We start from the raw sequence: 18437 nt of genomic DNA on the forward strand, positions 1-18437 counted from the left end.
ACATCGACAAGTAATACTACGTACCTAAGTAGGCAAAAAGAATTAACAAACGTACTAGTCGTCCCTACGATTTTCGAGGTTTTCCCTCGGCTTCTCTAGGATTCCATCATCAGATCCTGGTTTCCTTATCATTGTACTACACTTGGGATATCTCCTTTGCAACAAAAAAAGAATTATCAAAATCGGTTCATAAACCACGAAGTTATCCCCGAACATACATAAAAAAACACTCACACACACACACACACACATATATATATATATATATATATATATATATATAGTCGCTAGTCAGCTAGTATATATATATATATATATATATATATATATATATATATATATATATATATATATACTAGCTGACTAGGCAAACGTGGGGTTGGTGGTAGAAGGGTGAAAATTTGGGGTTGTATGTATTTTTCAACGCCAAATCATAATAAAATAAAAAATAACTAATTTATGTAAAAAAAAAAAAGGGTTGGACTACCCTTAACATTTAGATGATGAAACATAGTTGTTGTTAGATTCTCAGACCTACCCAATATGCACACAAAATTTTATGAGAATCGGTCAAGCCGTTTCGGAGGAGTTTAACTACAAACACTGCGACACGAGAATTTTATATGTATACGGTCGAATTGACTAACCTCCTCCTTTTTTGAAGTCGGTTAAAAAATAATCGTCATATATGTTTCGAGCAACTATTCAAATCTTACGAGTAAATCAAAATCAAAATCAAAATCAAAAATAGCTTTATTGAAATAGGCTCCAATTAAAACTTTAAAAATAAATTATTATTTTTGTAACAGTGAAGCTACCACTGATTCGGAATGTAGATTCTGCAGAGAAGAATTGACAAGAAACTCCGCAGTTACTCTTTTGAAAATAATATATAAACTGTGTTTTAGTACAAAATTAGAAACATGTTGCATGAAATTAATTAACTAATTAATTAATTGAAAGTAAAGTTAAATAGGAATGGCTGACATGTTTACGTTGTTCGCTATTTGCACCCATGAGATTTTATTAGACAACCTGTTTTAAACATATTTGAAATGTAAAGGAGATCAAAATAAACCAACCGTGTTAACGAAAACATCTTAAGTGCTGAACGTTCACATCTGTAGTTCGTACGAGTAGTGAAAACAATACTTATTTATTTCTGTTACGTTTTTTAAATTTGGGGATTAAACAGCTTGTTGATTTTTCGTTTCACATATTACGAATATGTAGTGTGCCGTCAAATCGCGTATATACAGAATGTGTACTACAATCCTATGAACCTATACAAGATGAGACAGGACTTTTTTAACAGTATAGTTGTAATTGAAAAATATATTTCAATTACTATATATAGTCTACAATCTACCGTATTTTATTTACCGTTATCCAATCCTCAGCAAATGCGATCCAAGCATAAGCACTGGGATGACGACGAACAATATCAGAAAGTGTTGAACGTATTCTTTGACAGTCATGTCGTGGCAAGGAAAGAAGAGTCCTAAACACGTCGCAGTTATGAGCTAGATAGTTAAATTACTTGTAACTGTTCAATTAGGCGGATAGCCTTATTCCACTGAAAATAATACTAATGAATTTCAGTTCGATTACCACTAACGAAATTGGACTTCCAGCTAATACTAGGGAGCAAATGATATATGTCGCGTACGGATCACCTGATGGTACGCGATTATCGTAGCTTATAGACAGAAAATAGACAGACGCTTCGCAAGTGCGTTGTCAACTTTACCCTCAATTCTCCCCAGGAGTTCTGGTCACCTTACTTACCAGAGGACCACAACATTGCTTGATAGCCGTATTATTTGGCAGTGATCTTCTGTATGCTGCTCCAGATTTTGATCAGGAAATTTCCTGCTGTGCCCTACCTCAGTTCTTCAAGCGGAAGTTTCTTTCGACGACATGCCGACATATGTATCAATAAAAGTTAAATTTATTCTATGCCTTAAATAACTATTACATATACATTTTCATTGATGCTGCATTGGCGCAACGGTCACAGCCATGGATTGTACCTGTTGCGCTGGCGGTTGCGGGTTCGATCCCTGCACATGACATACATTTGTATTGGCCATACAGGTATTTGCCGTGGTTTGGGTGTTTATGCAATCCTTGTGGGTCTCCCCACCGTGCCTCGGAGAGCACGTTAAGCCGTTGGTCCCGGTTGTTATCATGTACACCTGATAGCGATCGTTACTCATAGTAGGGAATATATCCGCCAACCCGCATTGGAGCAGCGAGGTGGATTAAGCTCTGATCCTTCTCCTACATGGGGAAAGAGGCCTATGCCCAGTAGTGGGATATTACAGGCTGAAGCGTGATACATGTTCATTATTATTTATATATTTTTAATCGTCAAATTTATTTATAATCAAATTATCAATTCAATAATACATAGATAAAACTTAATTTCAGTGGTCCGTAGTCGGTAATATCACAAAAACTGAGGTAGGGTACAGCAGAAGATCCTGCTGTGCCCTACCTCAGTAAGTCATCATCGTTATCGTCATCAGTATCTAGAAGTAAGTATGGGTCTAAAAGTCTGACATGCACTGATATACTCATTAGTTTGTATACAGGGCCTTTCAGCATTGAATTCAATGACAGTTTAATATTAAATCATCACTTTGCCTTTCCCTATTGGGGATAAATTTTAAAACAACAACATATTAAATCATCATCTGTCATTTATATCTCACTATCTCTAATTTTTCCTTTTTTATAATTCGCCAGAATAGCGGGCATATACTATGAGATGTTGTAAACAGTTAAACGTTTGATTCATTAGTTAGTTGCAGTATAAAATTAATAAAATCTATCTATTAATAACAAATTTACTTTTATAAGGGAATATTAGCAGTTAGTATAAGTAGCCATGAATGAGTAAATGTTAAAGTAATTAGTTAGGGTTTTTGCGGTATTAACAACATAGGTATAAAAATTAATGAAAATGAAAAAACTAAGTTCTAAATATAGTTAGTCTGAACATACGCGTATGGGCTTAAACAACTGCCAGCTTTGTTGAAAGACGCCACCGATGAAGTAAAATCTTTCTTCTTGTGATAGCATTCACCTTCAAGACTTCATAAGTAACTAATCTATAAAAGAGATCGAAATATCTATGGGTAAGTTCAAATACAAAAGTCGAAACTTTAATCAATGTTCCGATTGAAGTTATAGTTTAAGATAGAATAAATAAGACAAAAAATGTTAAGTTGGTATAAAAAACATAGTTTATATACTTCTCCAAACTTTTCTATTCCTTGCTTAAGGTGACACAAAGCGTCATCAACCTGTCCTTTTAGTCGGCAGCAGAGAGCAACCATGTGGTAATACACTGGAGATTCGCCAGTTTCTGACAGCGCTCGCGCTATACATACTTCAGCTAACTGAGTAAATTCAAAAATTAACATAATTTCATCATCAGTATCAATCATTAAAATAAATAAAATAAATTATTGAAATAACTTATAATAACTTAATTGATCAGCTACCCCCGTAGTCAGTCAGAATGAAAATTTTACTACGAATGCAAAAAATGCAGACATAGAAAAAAAATGTTATTTTTAAAACAAATATATTGTATTCTTAGGGTTTTCTAGAATATAGTTTACATTTTACGTCAAGTAATGCAATAAGACGTCGGCCTTTTGAAGCTTACGAAATAGGGCAGTTTTCATTACCCTATTTTTAACTTATAGCGTATTTTAATTTTGTGATGAATTGTAAATGTTATAAATACTCGTAGTATAACGACTTAGAAAACAAACACAACGGGGAAGTCGTAAAACAAATTTTGGTTTGGTACTTTACAAATATTTTTCCTTAATGTTCTATTTTATTTTTAACTATGAAACTACTGAAAGGTTTTTTGCAAAATAAATTGACTGAATGATTTGCCCGCTGAAGCGAAACGTGTAGGGTGATACAGGTCAAAGCATAATTACAGTATCGATATTAAGTATGTAGTTAACAATGTATTGACATAAGGTGAGAATTTACGGTATATGGTATATAGGTTCATATAACTAACTAACTATAGTTCATAAACGACGAAGTTATCCTCGAACATACATTAAAAACCCGCGAACCCGTATTGGAGCAGCGTGGTGGATTAAGCTTTGATCCTTCTCCTACATAGGTAAAGAGGCCTATGCCCAGTAGTGGGATATTACAGGTTGAAGCGTATACATTAAAAAAAAATATAATAAAAATATATATACCAGCATTTTTTCAAAAACTCAAAGTAAAATTTACCGTATACATATTATTCACAGACCATGTAGCCTATCAATAACCATCGCATTTTTTAAACCTAAACAACATACATGTCAATTGAAGCCATCTTTTGAAAGCGACCGAATTAAATTGTGCAGCCAATATCTACGTCATAATTTTTTGAAATACTGTTGTGAGTTCTCATTATTCAGTTGCATTATAAAATATTAAACTACAACCTTATCCTTTAAAGGCAAAGAGGAACTCAGCCCTGGGTTTTTATAGTGTTTTCTACTATACTTACAGTTATAGCTCGCAGTCTAAGAAGGTCAGCCGCATCATAGTACAAACTTGTACCGGGAAGTAAAGGCGTATTGTCCCACCAGTCTCCAAGCTCCTGTTCCCATATACGAGCGTATCGCATCTCTTCTGATAGACCTACAGCTTTTGTCCTGATAAATGTATCATTAATATTTTACCAGTATTTATCGAATATTCTATTGAGGTAGGATACAGCAACAAATACCCTGCTCAAAATGTGGAGCAGCGCGTCTGGGGAAGTACCGCAACTTTATAGAAGATCACAGCTAAGTAATACTCTTTTAAAAAAGATTTACATTTCTGTGTTGAGTAAGATGGCCAGAGCTTCTGGGGAGGTTTAGAGGTAGAGTCGGTAAAGAGCATGCGATATTTTTAGTTTTGAAGGCGTCTATAGGCTACGGTGACCGTTAATACTGAGGAAGGCCACAGCAAAACATACATACAAAAAGATAATAATTAAAATACTTTATACAATACATGCTATCGTGATGCTGATTGATTAGTTACTTTTTTATTTGATCCATTACTTTCTGAGCCATATCGAAGAGTTCTCGGTAAAGATAATACGCATTGGCAGCTACCCATAAAGTAGTCCAGTGTGGATATAGAGACAGAAAAGCAACAAAAAATGGCTCTGCAGCATCAGGGTCGTCTTCTAATACCATACATCCTTTTGATAAGAGACTGTAAGAGAAATACCATGAACTATACAAGCATTACGAAAAGAATGTATTTGTTTTGTATTTTATAAAATGATACCGATCGATATAAATCATTCTCTAATTGTTTCAACTTTTCATTATTTAGAATATTGACATACCTAAATCATAGTTTTAACGAGTATGATAACGTACCAAGATTTAGATAGAATTTCAAGTCTCCTAAACGTATTTTACGATACCACAGGTTGAAACCGTAGTATTTTTTTGTTTCTCTTATTACCTATCAGTTAATCTACGTATTGTTAATTGCGAAAACAACATTAACTGCAAAAAATGGAATGTGATGTCAGGTAGTACTACTAAGTTAAATTATATGACATACAAGCTTTAGAGGTGAATTATTACTTCTTTTTAATTATATAGTAAGTACACAGTAAATACGAGTTTATTATATTTTAGTTTAAGTTTTTATATTAAATGTTTTATTGGATTTAGTGACAGCGATCTATTAGTGCAAATATTAGCCCAGTTCTTGTCGATATCTCTAAGGCACGTCGCTAACTCTCTCCAATAATCTGCTTCTTTAGGTTTTTCTACAACTAACTAAAAAGAAGAAATTTTAGTGTAAGTTGAATAAAATATGGTAAATTTTAATAAGTAGTTTTGCAACATATCTGCCAATGGTATGTAAGTGTAGAATCTACATTGTAAGGGATTCATTAGTCAAAATCCACGCTAAAAATTTGCGTCGTGATTGCAAATTATCATTTCATGTAATAAATGTTTAGTGTAGTCCAAGTCAAATACTATACTTTAAACACAAGAGTTTATTTGACATACAAAAAGTCGTCTGTCTTTATAAAAAAAATTGTTAGTTCGTGATTTTTTTGACGTGATAACTTCTAATAAATCGATGAACGCAGGCTGCATGCACGAAAAAGGATGACTGATAGATCCTTTTCGCGCTTTGTGCCGTTACGCTCATTGTACGCTTGCGCCGCATCTATCTCTCTTCTACTAGATTGGCCTATGCGTCCGAGATGTTTTGTTATGACGTTGTTATGTTAAACTACCGTCCGTAAACAAACTTTACAGACAACCAGTTTTTGTACATGGGATAGTTTTGAATACAAGACATATATATACAAACAGAAGTTTTATTATAAAAAATAATTAGGTAAATATGCTCTATGGACATGCCTGTAAATAAAGATCCATGGCATGCTGAATGTCTTGCAGTTGTCGAGCATGCCTTGCGGCCCTCAACGTGACGTTCACTTCTTGCACTGCGCCATTGGCCGAAAGAGTTTCGTGAGTGATTTTCATAAGACAGGCGTGGGCTATCATTAGCATTTCCTTTTGAGTGTCAAATAAAAGAATTAAAATTCCATAACAAAAATACTCTTAACTTTTACAACTTAACAAAAAAAGTGTGTGTGTTAGCTCCAACACGCAACTGGAGGTTACTCCTTGAAACAGTTATAATTATATTGAAAAAGTATTCGTGCCTTTCTCGCCTAAAAAGTTCCGCGGTAAAACGTTACTCCTAGGACAGGTCTTAGCATCTTTGCTCAGTGCTACTGTTTCCAAGTATGTATTCATTTGAGTGTCAAAGTGATGTCAATGGCGATTTTTAGTATTTTTATTAAAAATTTATGTAACATATAAGGTTTACAGTTCATGAAACATACAAAATTAAAACATAAGCCTAAATAGGCAACAGGTTCCAAATATATATAGATGATCGCAGGATGATGGAAGGACGGAAAATGATTTTTTCGAGCCCCTGTATTTGAAAAAAATATGCAACTCATACCTCGTAAGTGTTGTCGGAACGCAAGAAGTCGCTGACAACAAAATTGTTGTTGACATAAATAGCAGCTTCTTGCCAGAAGTATGTGATTAATTCCACTCGAGTTCGAGATGCACTTAGTTGTCTGATGATTGAACATAGGTCGGCTGTACCTTCAAGTGATTGAATTTATGATCTTATAAATGTAACTCTGCACTAAGAATTCTTAAATTTTACATTTTTAATAAACAAAACTTTCTACTACAAGGAAGGAAACTCGAAGTAAAAATAATGTTATTGTTGGTAAGGAAGGAAGAAGTCTTATCGCTAGAGTAGCGATCTCTTCCAGACAACCTTTGGGCATATAGGACACAGCGTAGTGAAAAAGCGGTAGGGAAGTGTACACAGAGAAGTGACAATTAGTGTCACCTAGAACAATATCAACTATCGAGTACAAATACACATACATATACAGCACAATACATACATACATAGATACATACATACAAACATATATATATACACACACATATATATATATATATATATATATATATATACACATACATACATACACATATATATACATACGCATAAAAATACTATACCTACATATAAACGAAATACATATAATATGGATAAAATTTATATTGTTTTTAATATATATTTTTTTATGGAGATCGCTTATGAATAGCATAATATTAATATGTCACCAAACTGATTTTATTACAAGTCGCTTGGCAGCCTCTCGATAGATATAGTAGGTACCTACTAATTATTTAGAGGTTTTGCTTAGAAAGTGAAGTGAAAAGCTACTGTTATTTTTATATTACTAACAAAATAAAATCGGAAATAAAAAATATAGCCTTAATCTTCGAACACTGATTTTAGTGATTTTCTGAGGTGAGAAACAAAATGTTTTATTATGTAATTTGATAACTAGGTATATATAAACTATTTACTGTTGTCTGTGTGCAGGGTTTCCGGTATGGGACTATTTGTTTATTTCCTCATTTGGTTAACTCAGAAGTTGGCGCAATTGCCGAGCCCGCCGCCTCCAGATGTCGAACCAACCCCTCCGCATGACCGGCATATGCCACCGCAAGATGTACAATATTGATAAATCTGCATTTAAACTCGACATAAATGTCGACAGTTTTTATTAAAAGAGAATAAATAACTGCTAAGATTTATAAATTTTATTATTTTAATAGAATATCCCACTGTTAGGCAGAGCCTCTTTCCCCATGTAGGATCCCCAGGAAGGATCAGAGCTTAATCCACCATGCAGCTCCAAATGCGGGTATATATTATAATTATATTCCCTACGATGAGTAGCGATCGCTATCAGGTGTACATATATGATAACAACCGGGACCGGCGGCTTACCGGGTGCTCACCGAGATACGACGGGAAGACCCACAAGGACAGTACATCAAAACTGGAAAGAAATATTTGTACAAATACAAATATTTATCTCGAGAGGGAATCGAACCCGCAAACCGCCGGTATTTAAGGGCATACATGCCACACGCACCATTACGGTGCCCACTATACCGGAGCGGTTGTTCAGTATACGTGTCTCATTATAACGTTTCAATTGATGATTGGATACAAATACTTTTTTTATTGTAAATAAAATTAATTAGGTTTCAAAACCAGCGTTATTATAAGTCACTGAATGTTAGTTCTAGTTTATTTATCCGAGTCGTGAGCGTCATCACAAACATGAAATAACTTTCGTTACTGACGTTCTAAACTTATTAACTTTTTCCTTTTCCTTTTTATATCATATCTTTATTCTATTTTTAACATTCATAATATACAACCGTCTCGTTCTGATTTCAGTAAACTTCTATTAAAATATTATTTTCAAAAAGTGTTACCTATCTAATGTTGAATAAATTACTATCCTATCAATCCTGTTTAGTAAACGTAAACACTAAAATTATATGCCTGTATAATTCTATACGTAATCTTATAAAGAAAACACATTTTTTAGTAATCAAGTTTATTTTTCGATATCACGACAGTAATTCAAATATTAAGATTTTCACACATTTCACAACAGCATTCTTGTATAATTTTACCAAGGCGAAAGCAAAAAGACTTTTGCTCTCCCAAACTTTGTTTTATGTGCTCTTCAATGGGTTTATTGTAATTACACTGCAATAAATAATCATCTATAAGATACACACACGGTCATCTGTTCCTAAGATTAGCAACTGAATGCTTGTGTTTAGGTTACAGCCGACTGGTATAGTTACATTTTTTTATTGATAAATATACATCTCGGGTTGGAAATCGAGCCCACAACCCCCGGGGCAGAAAGCAGAGCCATTGCATTCTGCGCCAACATGCTACACGAGCAGAAATTAGTACACAATTTGTAAAGATTCATTAGTGTTTATGTATTCTAGTCTTTTGATACTCCTTTATACTAAAATTTAATTAAGTCAAAAACAACTTTATTCAAATAGGCTTAAAAGCACTTTCGAATCGTCATTTTACAAATTAAAATTTTAACGTGATTATTATTGTTTTTAAAAGTAAAGTTTACTACCTTCTAAGTTAACGTGAGTTTTAAAATAGGACCAGAAGATGCGAGATTAGCATAAAAAAAAATTAGACATTGCAAATAGTTACATAAAATTATATTAATACATATCAGAGGTACCAGAGTTGCCATCTCTTTGCAGTACTGTCGCCTGGCGCTAGGCGAGAGTAGTCTCGCCAGAAGCGCCCAGGCGCGCCCTGCTCGGCGGTCACAATTAAGCGCTCTTGTTGCGCAATCGATTGCATTCGATCTTGCAATTAGCTGATCGTCTTTTGTTTCCGCGTCTCCACGGTCTCCGGTATTACTATGCTGGTTACAAAAAATCGATTTAGTTGAATATGCTTAAACATTTCAGGAATGTATTTAAAATTAATAATGAAGCATATTTTTGTTTATAATTTTTTGTAAAATTAGGTTTCTTCGGATATTTAGACTATATAATTGTGTTTGCTCGCAAACGAAAAAAAAACCGACTACGTACCTAAGTAGGCAAAAAGAATTAACAAACGTACTAGTCGTCCCTACGACTTTCGAGGTTTTCCCTCGACTTCTCTGGGATTCCATCATCAGATCCTGGTTTCCTTATCATAGTACCACACTTGGGATATCTCCTTTGCAACAAAAAAAGAATTATCAAAATCGGTTCATAAACCACGAAGTTATCCCCGAACATACATAAAAAAACACACACACACACACACACATATATATACTAGCTGACTAGGCAAACGTGGGGTTGGTGGTAGAAGGGTGAAAATTTAGGGTTGTATGTATTTTTCAACGCCAAATCACAATAAAATAAAAAATAAATAATTTATCTGAAAATAAAAAAAATAATGTTGTTAGATTCTCAGACCTACTCAATATGCACACAAAATTTTATGAGAATCGGTCAAGCCGTTTCGGAGGAGTTTAACTACAAACACCGCGAACTAGGAATGGCTGGCATGTTTACGTTGTTCGCTATTTGCACCCATGACATTTTATTAGACAACCTGTTTTAAACATATTTGAAATGTAAAGGAGATCAAAATAAACCAACCGTGTTAACGAAAACATCTTAAGTGCTGTAGTTCGTACGAGTAGTGAAAACAATACTTATTTATTTCTGTTACGTTTTTTACATTAGGGAGTAAAACAGCTTGTTGATTTTTCGTTTCACATATTACGAATGTGTAGTGTGCCGTCAAATCGCGTATATACAGAATGTGTACTACAATCTTATGTACCTCTACAAGATGAGACAGGATTTTTTTTGACAGGATAGTTGTAATTGAAAAAATATATTTCAATTACTATATATAGTCTACAATCTACCGTATTTTATTTACCGTTATCCAATCCTCAGCGAATGTGATCCAAGCATAAGCACTGGGATGACGACGAACAATATCAGAAAGTGTTGAACGTATTCGTTGACAGTCATGTCGTGGCAAGGAAAGAAGAGTCCTATAATTATAAACACGTCGCAGTTATGAGCTAGATAGTTAAATTACTTGTAACTGTTCAATTAGGCGGATAGCCTTATTCCACTGAAAATAATACTATATAAAATAGACAGATGCTTCGCAAGTGCGTTGTCAACTTTACCCTCAATTCTCCCCAGGAGTTCTGGTCACCTTACTCACCAGAGGACCACAACATTGCTTGATAGCCGTATTATTTGGCAGTGATCTTCTATATGCTGCTGGATTTTGATCAGGAAATTTCCTGCTGTGCCCTACCTCAGTTCTTCGAGCGGCAGTTTTTTTCGACGACATGCCGACATATGTATCAATAAAAGTTGAATTTATTCTATGCCTTAAATAACTATTACGTATACATGTTTATTGATGCCGCGTTGACGCAACGGTTACAGCCATGGATTGTATCTGTTGTACCTGTAGCGCTGGCGGTTGCGGGTTCGATCCCCGCACATGACAAACATTTGTATTGGCCATACAGGTGTTTGCCGTGGTTTGGGTGTTTATGCAGTCCTTGTGGGTCTCCCCACCGTGCCTCGGAGAGCAAGTTAAGCCGTCGGTCCCGGTTGTTATCATGTACACCTGATAGCGATCTTTACTCATAGTAGGGAATATATTCGCCAACCCGCATTGGAGCAGCGTGGTGGATTAAGCTCTGATCCTTCTCCTACATGGGAAAAGAGGCCTATGCCTAGAAGTGGGATATTATAGGCGGAAGCGTGATACATATTCATTATAATTTAAATTGTTTTTATCGTCAAATTTATTTACAATCAAATTATCAATTCAATAATACATACATCAAACTTGTTTTTAGTGGTCCGTAGTCGGTAATATCACAAAAACTGAGGTAGGGTACAGCAGAAGATCCTGCTGTGCCCTACCTCAGTAAGTCATCATCGTTATCGTCATCAGTATCTAGATGTAAGTATGGGTCTAAAAGTCTGACATGCACTGATATACTCATTAGTTTGTATACAGGGCCTTTCGGCATCGAATTCAATGACAGTTTAATATTAAATTATCATCTGTCATTTATATCTCACTATCTCTAATTTTTCCTTTTTTATAATTCGCCAGAATAGCGGGCATATACTATGAGATGTTGTAAACAGTTAAACGTTTGATTCATTAGTTAGTTGCAGTTAAAAATTAATAAAATCTATCTATTAATAACAAATTTACTTTTATAAGGGAATATTAGCAGTTAGTATAAGTAGCCATGAATGAGTAAATGTTAAAGTAATTAGTTAGGGTTTTTGCGGTATTAACAACATAGGTATAAAAATTAATGAAAATGAAAAAACTAAGTTCTAAATATAGTTAGTCTGAACATACGCGTATGGGCTTAAACAACTGCCAGCTTTGTTGAAAGACGCCACCGATGAAGTAAAATCTTTCTTCTTGTGATAGCATTCACCTTCAAGACTTCTTAAGTAACTAATCTATAAAAGAGATCGAAATATCTATGGGTAAGTTCAAATACAAAAGTCGAAACTTTGATCAATGTTTCGATTGAAGTTAAAGTTTAAGATAGAATAAATAAATAGGACAAAAAATGTTAAGTTGGTATAAAAAACAAAGTTTATATACTTCTCCAAACTTTTCTATTCCTTGCTTAAGGTGACACAAAGCGTCATCAACCTGTCCTTTTAGTCGGCAGCAGAGAGCAACCATGTGGTAATACACTGGAGATTCGCCAGTTTCTGACAGCGCTCGCGCTATACATACTTCAGCTAACTGAGTAAATTCAAAAAATAACATAATTTCATTATCAGTCTCAATCATTAAAATAAATAAAATAAATTATTTAAATAACTAATAATAACCTAATTGATCAGCTACCACCGTAGTCAGTCAGAATGAAAATTTTACTACGAATACTACGAATAAAAAAAATGCAGACACAGTATTCTTAGGGTTTTCTAGGATATAGTTACATTTTACGTCAAGTAACGTAATAAGATGTCGGCCTTTTGAAGCTTACGAAATAGGGCAGTTTTCATTACCCTATTTTTTAACTTATAGAGTATTTTAATTTTGTGATGAATTGTAAATGTTATAAATACTCGTAGTATAACGACTTAGAAAACAAACACAACGGGGAAGTCGTAAAACAAATTTTGGTTTGGTATTTTACAAATATTTTTCCTTAATGTTCTATTTTATTTTTAACTATGAAACTACTGAAAGGTTTTTTGCAAAACAAATTGACTGAATGATTTGCCCGCTGAAGCGAAACGTGTAGGGTGATACAGGTCAAAGCATAATTACAGTATCGATATTAAGTATGTAGTTAACAATGTATTGACATAAGGTGAGAATTTACGGTATATGGTATATAGGTTCATATAACTAACTAACTATAGTTCATAAACGACGAAGTTATCCTCGAACATACATTAAAAACCCGCCAACTCGTATTGGAGCAGCGTGGTGGATTAAGCTCTGATCCTTCTCCTACATGGGGAAAGAGGCCTATGCCCAGTAGTGGGATATTACAGGCTAAAGCGTATACATTAAAAAAATATATATAAAAAAATATAATAAAAATATATATACAAGCATTTTTTCAAAAATTCAAAGTAAAATTTACCGTATATTATTCACAGACCATGTAGCCTATCAATAACCATCGCATTTTCTAAACCTAAACAACATACATGTCAATTGAAGCCATCTTTTGAAAGCGACCGAATTAAATTGTGCAGCCAATATCTACGTCATAATTTTTTGAAATACTGTTGTGAGTTCTCATTATTCAGTTGCATTATTAAACTACAACCTTATCCTTTAAAGGCAAAGAGGAACTCAGCCCTGGGTTTTTATAGTGTTTTCTACTATACTTACAGTTATAGCTCGCAGTCTAAGAAGGAGATCAGCCGCATCATAGTACAAACTGGTACCGGGAAGTAAAGGCGTATTGTCCCACCAGTCTCCGAGCTCCTGTTCCCATACACGAGCGTATCGCATCTCTTCTGATAGACCTACAGCTTTTGTCCTGATAAATGTATCATTAATATTTTACCAGTATTTATCGAACATTCTATTGAGGTAGGATACAGCAACAAATACCCTGCTCAAAATGTGGAGCAGCGCGTCTGGGGAAGTACCGCAACTTTATAGAAGATCACAGCTAAGTAATACTCTTTTAAAAAAGATTTACATTTCTGTGTTGAGTAAGATGGCCAGAGCTTCTGGGGAGGTTTAGAGGTAGAGTCGGTAAAGAGCATGCGATATTTTTAGTTTTGAAGGCGTCTATAGGCTACGGTGACCGTTAATACTGAGGAAGGCCACAGCAAAACATACATACAAAAAGATAATAATTAAAATACTTTATACAATACATGCTATCGTGATGCTGATTGATTAGTTACTTTTTTATTTGATCCATTACTTTCTGAGCCATATCGAAGAGTTCTCGGTAAAGATAATACGCATTGGCAGCTACCCATAAAGTAGTCCAGTGTGGATATAGAGACAGCAAAGCAACAAAAAATGGCTCTGCAGCATCAGGGTCGTCTTCTAATACCATACATCCTTTTGATAAGAGACTGTAAGAGAAATACCATGAACTATACAAGCATTACGAAAAGAATGTATTTGTTTTGTATTTTATAAAATGATACCGATCGATATAAATCATTCTCTAATTGTTTCAACTTTTCATTATTTAGAATATTGACCTACCTAAATCATAGTTTTAACGAGTATGATAACGTACCAAGATTTAGATAGAATTTCAAGTCTCCTAAACGTATTTTACGATACCACAGGTTGAAACCGTAGTATTTTTTTGTTTCTCTTATTACCTATCAGTTAATCTACGTATTGTTAATTGCGAAAACAACATTAACTGCAAAAAATGGAATGTGATGTCAGGTAGTACTACTAAGTTAAATTATATGACATACAAGCTTTAGAGGTGAATTATTACTTCTTTTTAATTATATAGTAAGTATATAGTAAATACGAGTTTATTATATTTTAGTTTTAGTTTTTATATTAAATGTTTTATTGGATGATTATCACCTTAATGGATGTCTTGGATTTAGTGACAGCGATCTATTAGTGCAAATATTAGCCCAGTTCTTGTCGATATCTCTAAGGCACGTCGCTAACTCTCTCCAATAATCTGCTTCTTTAGGTTTTTCTACAACTAACTAAAAAGAAGAAATTTTAGTGTAAGTTGAATAAAATATGGTAAATTTTAATAAGTAGTTTTGCAACATATCTGCCAATGGTATGTAAGTGTAGAATCTACATTGTAAGGGATTCATTAGTCAAAATCCACGCTAAAAATTTGCGTCGTGATTGCAAATTATCATTTCATGTAATAAATGTTTAGTGTAGTCCAAGTCAAATACTATACTTTAAACACAAGAGTTTATTTGACATACAAAAAGTCGTCTGTCTTTATAAAAAAAATTGTTAGTTCGTGATTTTTTTGACGTGATAACTTCTAATAAATCGATGAACGCAGGCTGCATGCACGAAAAAGGATGACTGATAGATCCTTTTCGCGCTTTGTGCCGTTACGCTCATTGTACGCTTGCGCCGCATCTATCTCTCTTCTACTAGATTGGCCTATGCGTCCGAGATGTTTTGTTATGACGTTGTTATGTTAAACTACCGTCCGTAAACAAACTTTACAGACAACCAGTTTTTGTACATGGGATAGTTTTGAATACAAGACATATATATACAAACAGAAGTTTTATTATAAAAAATAATTAGGTAAATATGCTCTATGGACATGCCTGTAAATAAAGATCCATGGCATGCTGAATGTCTTGCAGTTGTCGAGCATGCCTTGCGGCCCTCAACGTGACGTTCACTTCTTGCACTGCGCCATTGGCCGAAAGAGTTTCGTGAGTGATTTTCATAAGACAGGCGTGGGCTATCATTAGCATTTCCTTTTGAGTGTCAAATAAAAGAATTAAAATTCCATAACAAAAATACTCTTAACTTTTACAACTTAACAAAAAAAGTGTGTGTGTTAGCTCCAACACGCAACTGGAGGTTACTCCTTGAAACAGTTATAATTATATTGAAAAAGTATTCGTGCCTTTCTCGCCTAAAAAGTTCCGCGGTAAAACGTTACTCCTAGGACAGGTCTTAGCATCTTTGCTCAGTGCTACTGTTTCCAAGTATGTATTCATTTGAGTGTCAAAGTGATGTCAATGGCGATTTTTAGTATTTTTATTAAAAATTTATGTAACATATAAGGTTTACAGTTCATGAAACATACAAAATTAAAACATAAGCCTAAATAGGCAACAGGTTCCAAATATATATAGATGATCGCAGGATGATGGAAGGACGGAAAATGATTTTTTCGAGCCCCTGTATTTGAAAAAAATATGCAACTCATACCTCGTAAGTGTTGTCGGAACGCAAGAAGTCGCTGACAACAAAATTGTTGTTGACATAAATAGCAGCTTCTTGCCAGAAGTATGTGATTAATTCCACTCGAGTTCGAGATGCACTTAGTTGTCTGATGATTGAACATAGGTCGGCTGTACCTTCAAGTGATTGAATTTATGATCTTATAAATGTAACTCTGCACTAAGAATTCTTAAATTTTACATTTTTAATAAACAAAACTTTCTACTACAAGGAAGGAAACTCGAAGTAAAAATAATGTTATTGTTGGTAAGGAAGGAAGAAGTCTTATCGCTAGAGTAGCGATCTCTTCCAGACAACCTTTGGGCATATAGGACACAGCGTAGTGAAAAAGCGGTAGGGAAGTGTACACAGAGAAGTGACAATTAGTGTCACCTAGAACAATATCAACTATCGAGTACAAATACACATACATATACAGCACAATACATACATACATAGATACATACATACAAACATATATATATACACACACATATATATATATATATATATATATATATATACACATACATACATACACATATATATACATACGCATAAAAATACTATACCTACATATAAACGAAATACATATAATATGGATAAAATTTATATTGTTTTTAATATATATTTTTTTATGGAGATCGCTTATGAATAGCATAATATTAATATGTCACCAAACTGATTTTATTACAAGTCGCTTGGCAGCCTCTCGATAGATATAGTAGGTACCTACTAATTATTTAGAGGTTTTGCTTAGAAAGTGAAGTGAAAAGCTACTGTTATTTTTATATTACTAACAAAATAAAATCGGAAATAAAAAATATAGCCTTAATCTTCGAACACTGATTTTAGTGATTTTCTGAGGTGAGAAACAAAATGTTTTATTATGTAATTTGATAACTAGGTATATATAAACTATTTACTGTTGTCTGTGTGCAGGGTTTCCGGTATGGGACTATTTGTTTATTTCCTCATTTGGTTAACTCAGAAGTTGGCGCAATTGCCGAGCCCGCCGCCTCCAGATGTCGAACCAACCCCTCCGCATGACCGGCATATGCCACCGCAAGATGTACAATATTGATAAATCTGCATTTAAACTCGACATAAATGTCGACAGTTTTTATTAAAAGAGAATAAATAACTGCTAAGATTTATAAATTTTATTATTTTAATAGAATATCCCACTGTTAGGCAGAGCCTCTTTCCCCATGTAGGATCCCCAGGAAGGATCAGAGCTTAATCCACCATGCAGCTCCAAATGCGGGTATATATTATAATTATATTCCCTACGATGAGTAGCGATCGCTATCAGGTGTACATATATGATAACAACCGGGACCGGCGGCTTACCGGGTGCTCACCGAGATACGACGGGAAGACCCACAAGGACAGTACATCAAAACTGGAAAGAAATATTTGTACAAATACAAATATTTATCTCGAGAGGGAATCGAACCCGCAAACCGCCGGTATTTAAGGGCATACATGCCACACGCACCATTACGGTGCCCACTATACCGGAGCGGTTGTTCAGTATACGTGTCTCATTATAACGTTTCAATTGATGATTGGATACAAATACTTTTTTTATTGTAAATAAAATTAATTAGGTTTCAAAACCAGCGTTATTATAAGTCACTGAATGTTAGTTCTAGTTTATTTATCCGAGTCGTGAGCGTCATCACAAACATGAAATAACTTTCGTTACTGACGTTCTAAACTTATTAACTTTTTCCTTTTCCTTTTTATATCATATCTTTATTCTATTTTTAACATTCATAATATACAACCGTCTCGTTCTGATTTCAGTAAACTTCTATTAAAATATTATTTTCAAAAAGTGTTACCTATCTAATGTTGAATAAATTACTATCCTATCAATCCTGTTTAGTAAACGTAAACACTAAAATTATATGCCTGTATAATTCTATACGTAATCTTATAAAGAAAACACATTTTTTAGTAATCAAGTTTATTTTTCGATATCACGACAGTAATTCAAATATTAAGATTTT

The 18437-nt window shown here is 34.1% G+C and overlaps 1 protein-coding gene across 1 annotated transcript; it reads right to left on the reverse strand.

Moving 5' to 3' along the window:
* Positions 1 to 9005: 9005 nt before the first annotated feature.
* On the reverse strand, positions 9006 to 17923 carry LOC123655843. Its single transcript, XM_045591596.1, has 12 exons — positions 17908 to 17923; positions 16408 to 16556; positions 15788 to 15947; positions 15064 to 15190; positions 14409 to 14585; positions 13882 to 14032; positions 12625 to 12771; positions 12370 to 12476; positions 10886 to 11017; positions 10493 to 10563; positions 9689 to 9909; positions 9006 to 9177 (listed from the first exon to the last, which is right to left on the reverse strand). The coding sequence occupies exons 1-12, from the start codon at positions 17921 to 17923 to the stop codon at positions 9049 to 9051; spliced, it is 1587 nt and encodes a 528-aa protein (XP_045447552.1). The 3' UTR covers positions 9006 to 9048.
* Between the last annotated feature and the right edge of the window lie 514 nt (positions 17924 to 18437).

This window comes from Melitaea cinxia, chromosome 8 (genome assembly GCF_905220565.1).
Source record: "Melitaea cinxia chromosome 8, ilMelCinx1.1, whole genome shotgun sequence".
NCBI classification, from domain to species: Eukaryota; Metazoa; Arthropoda; class Insecta; order Lepidoptera; family Nymphalidae; genus Melitaea; species Melitaea cinxia.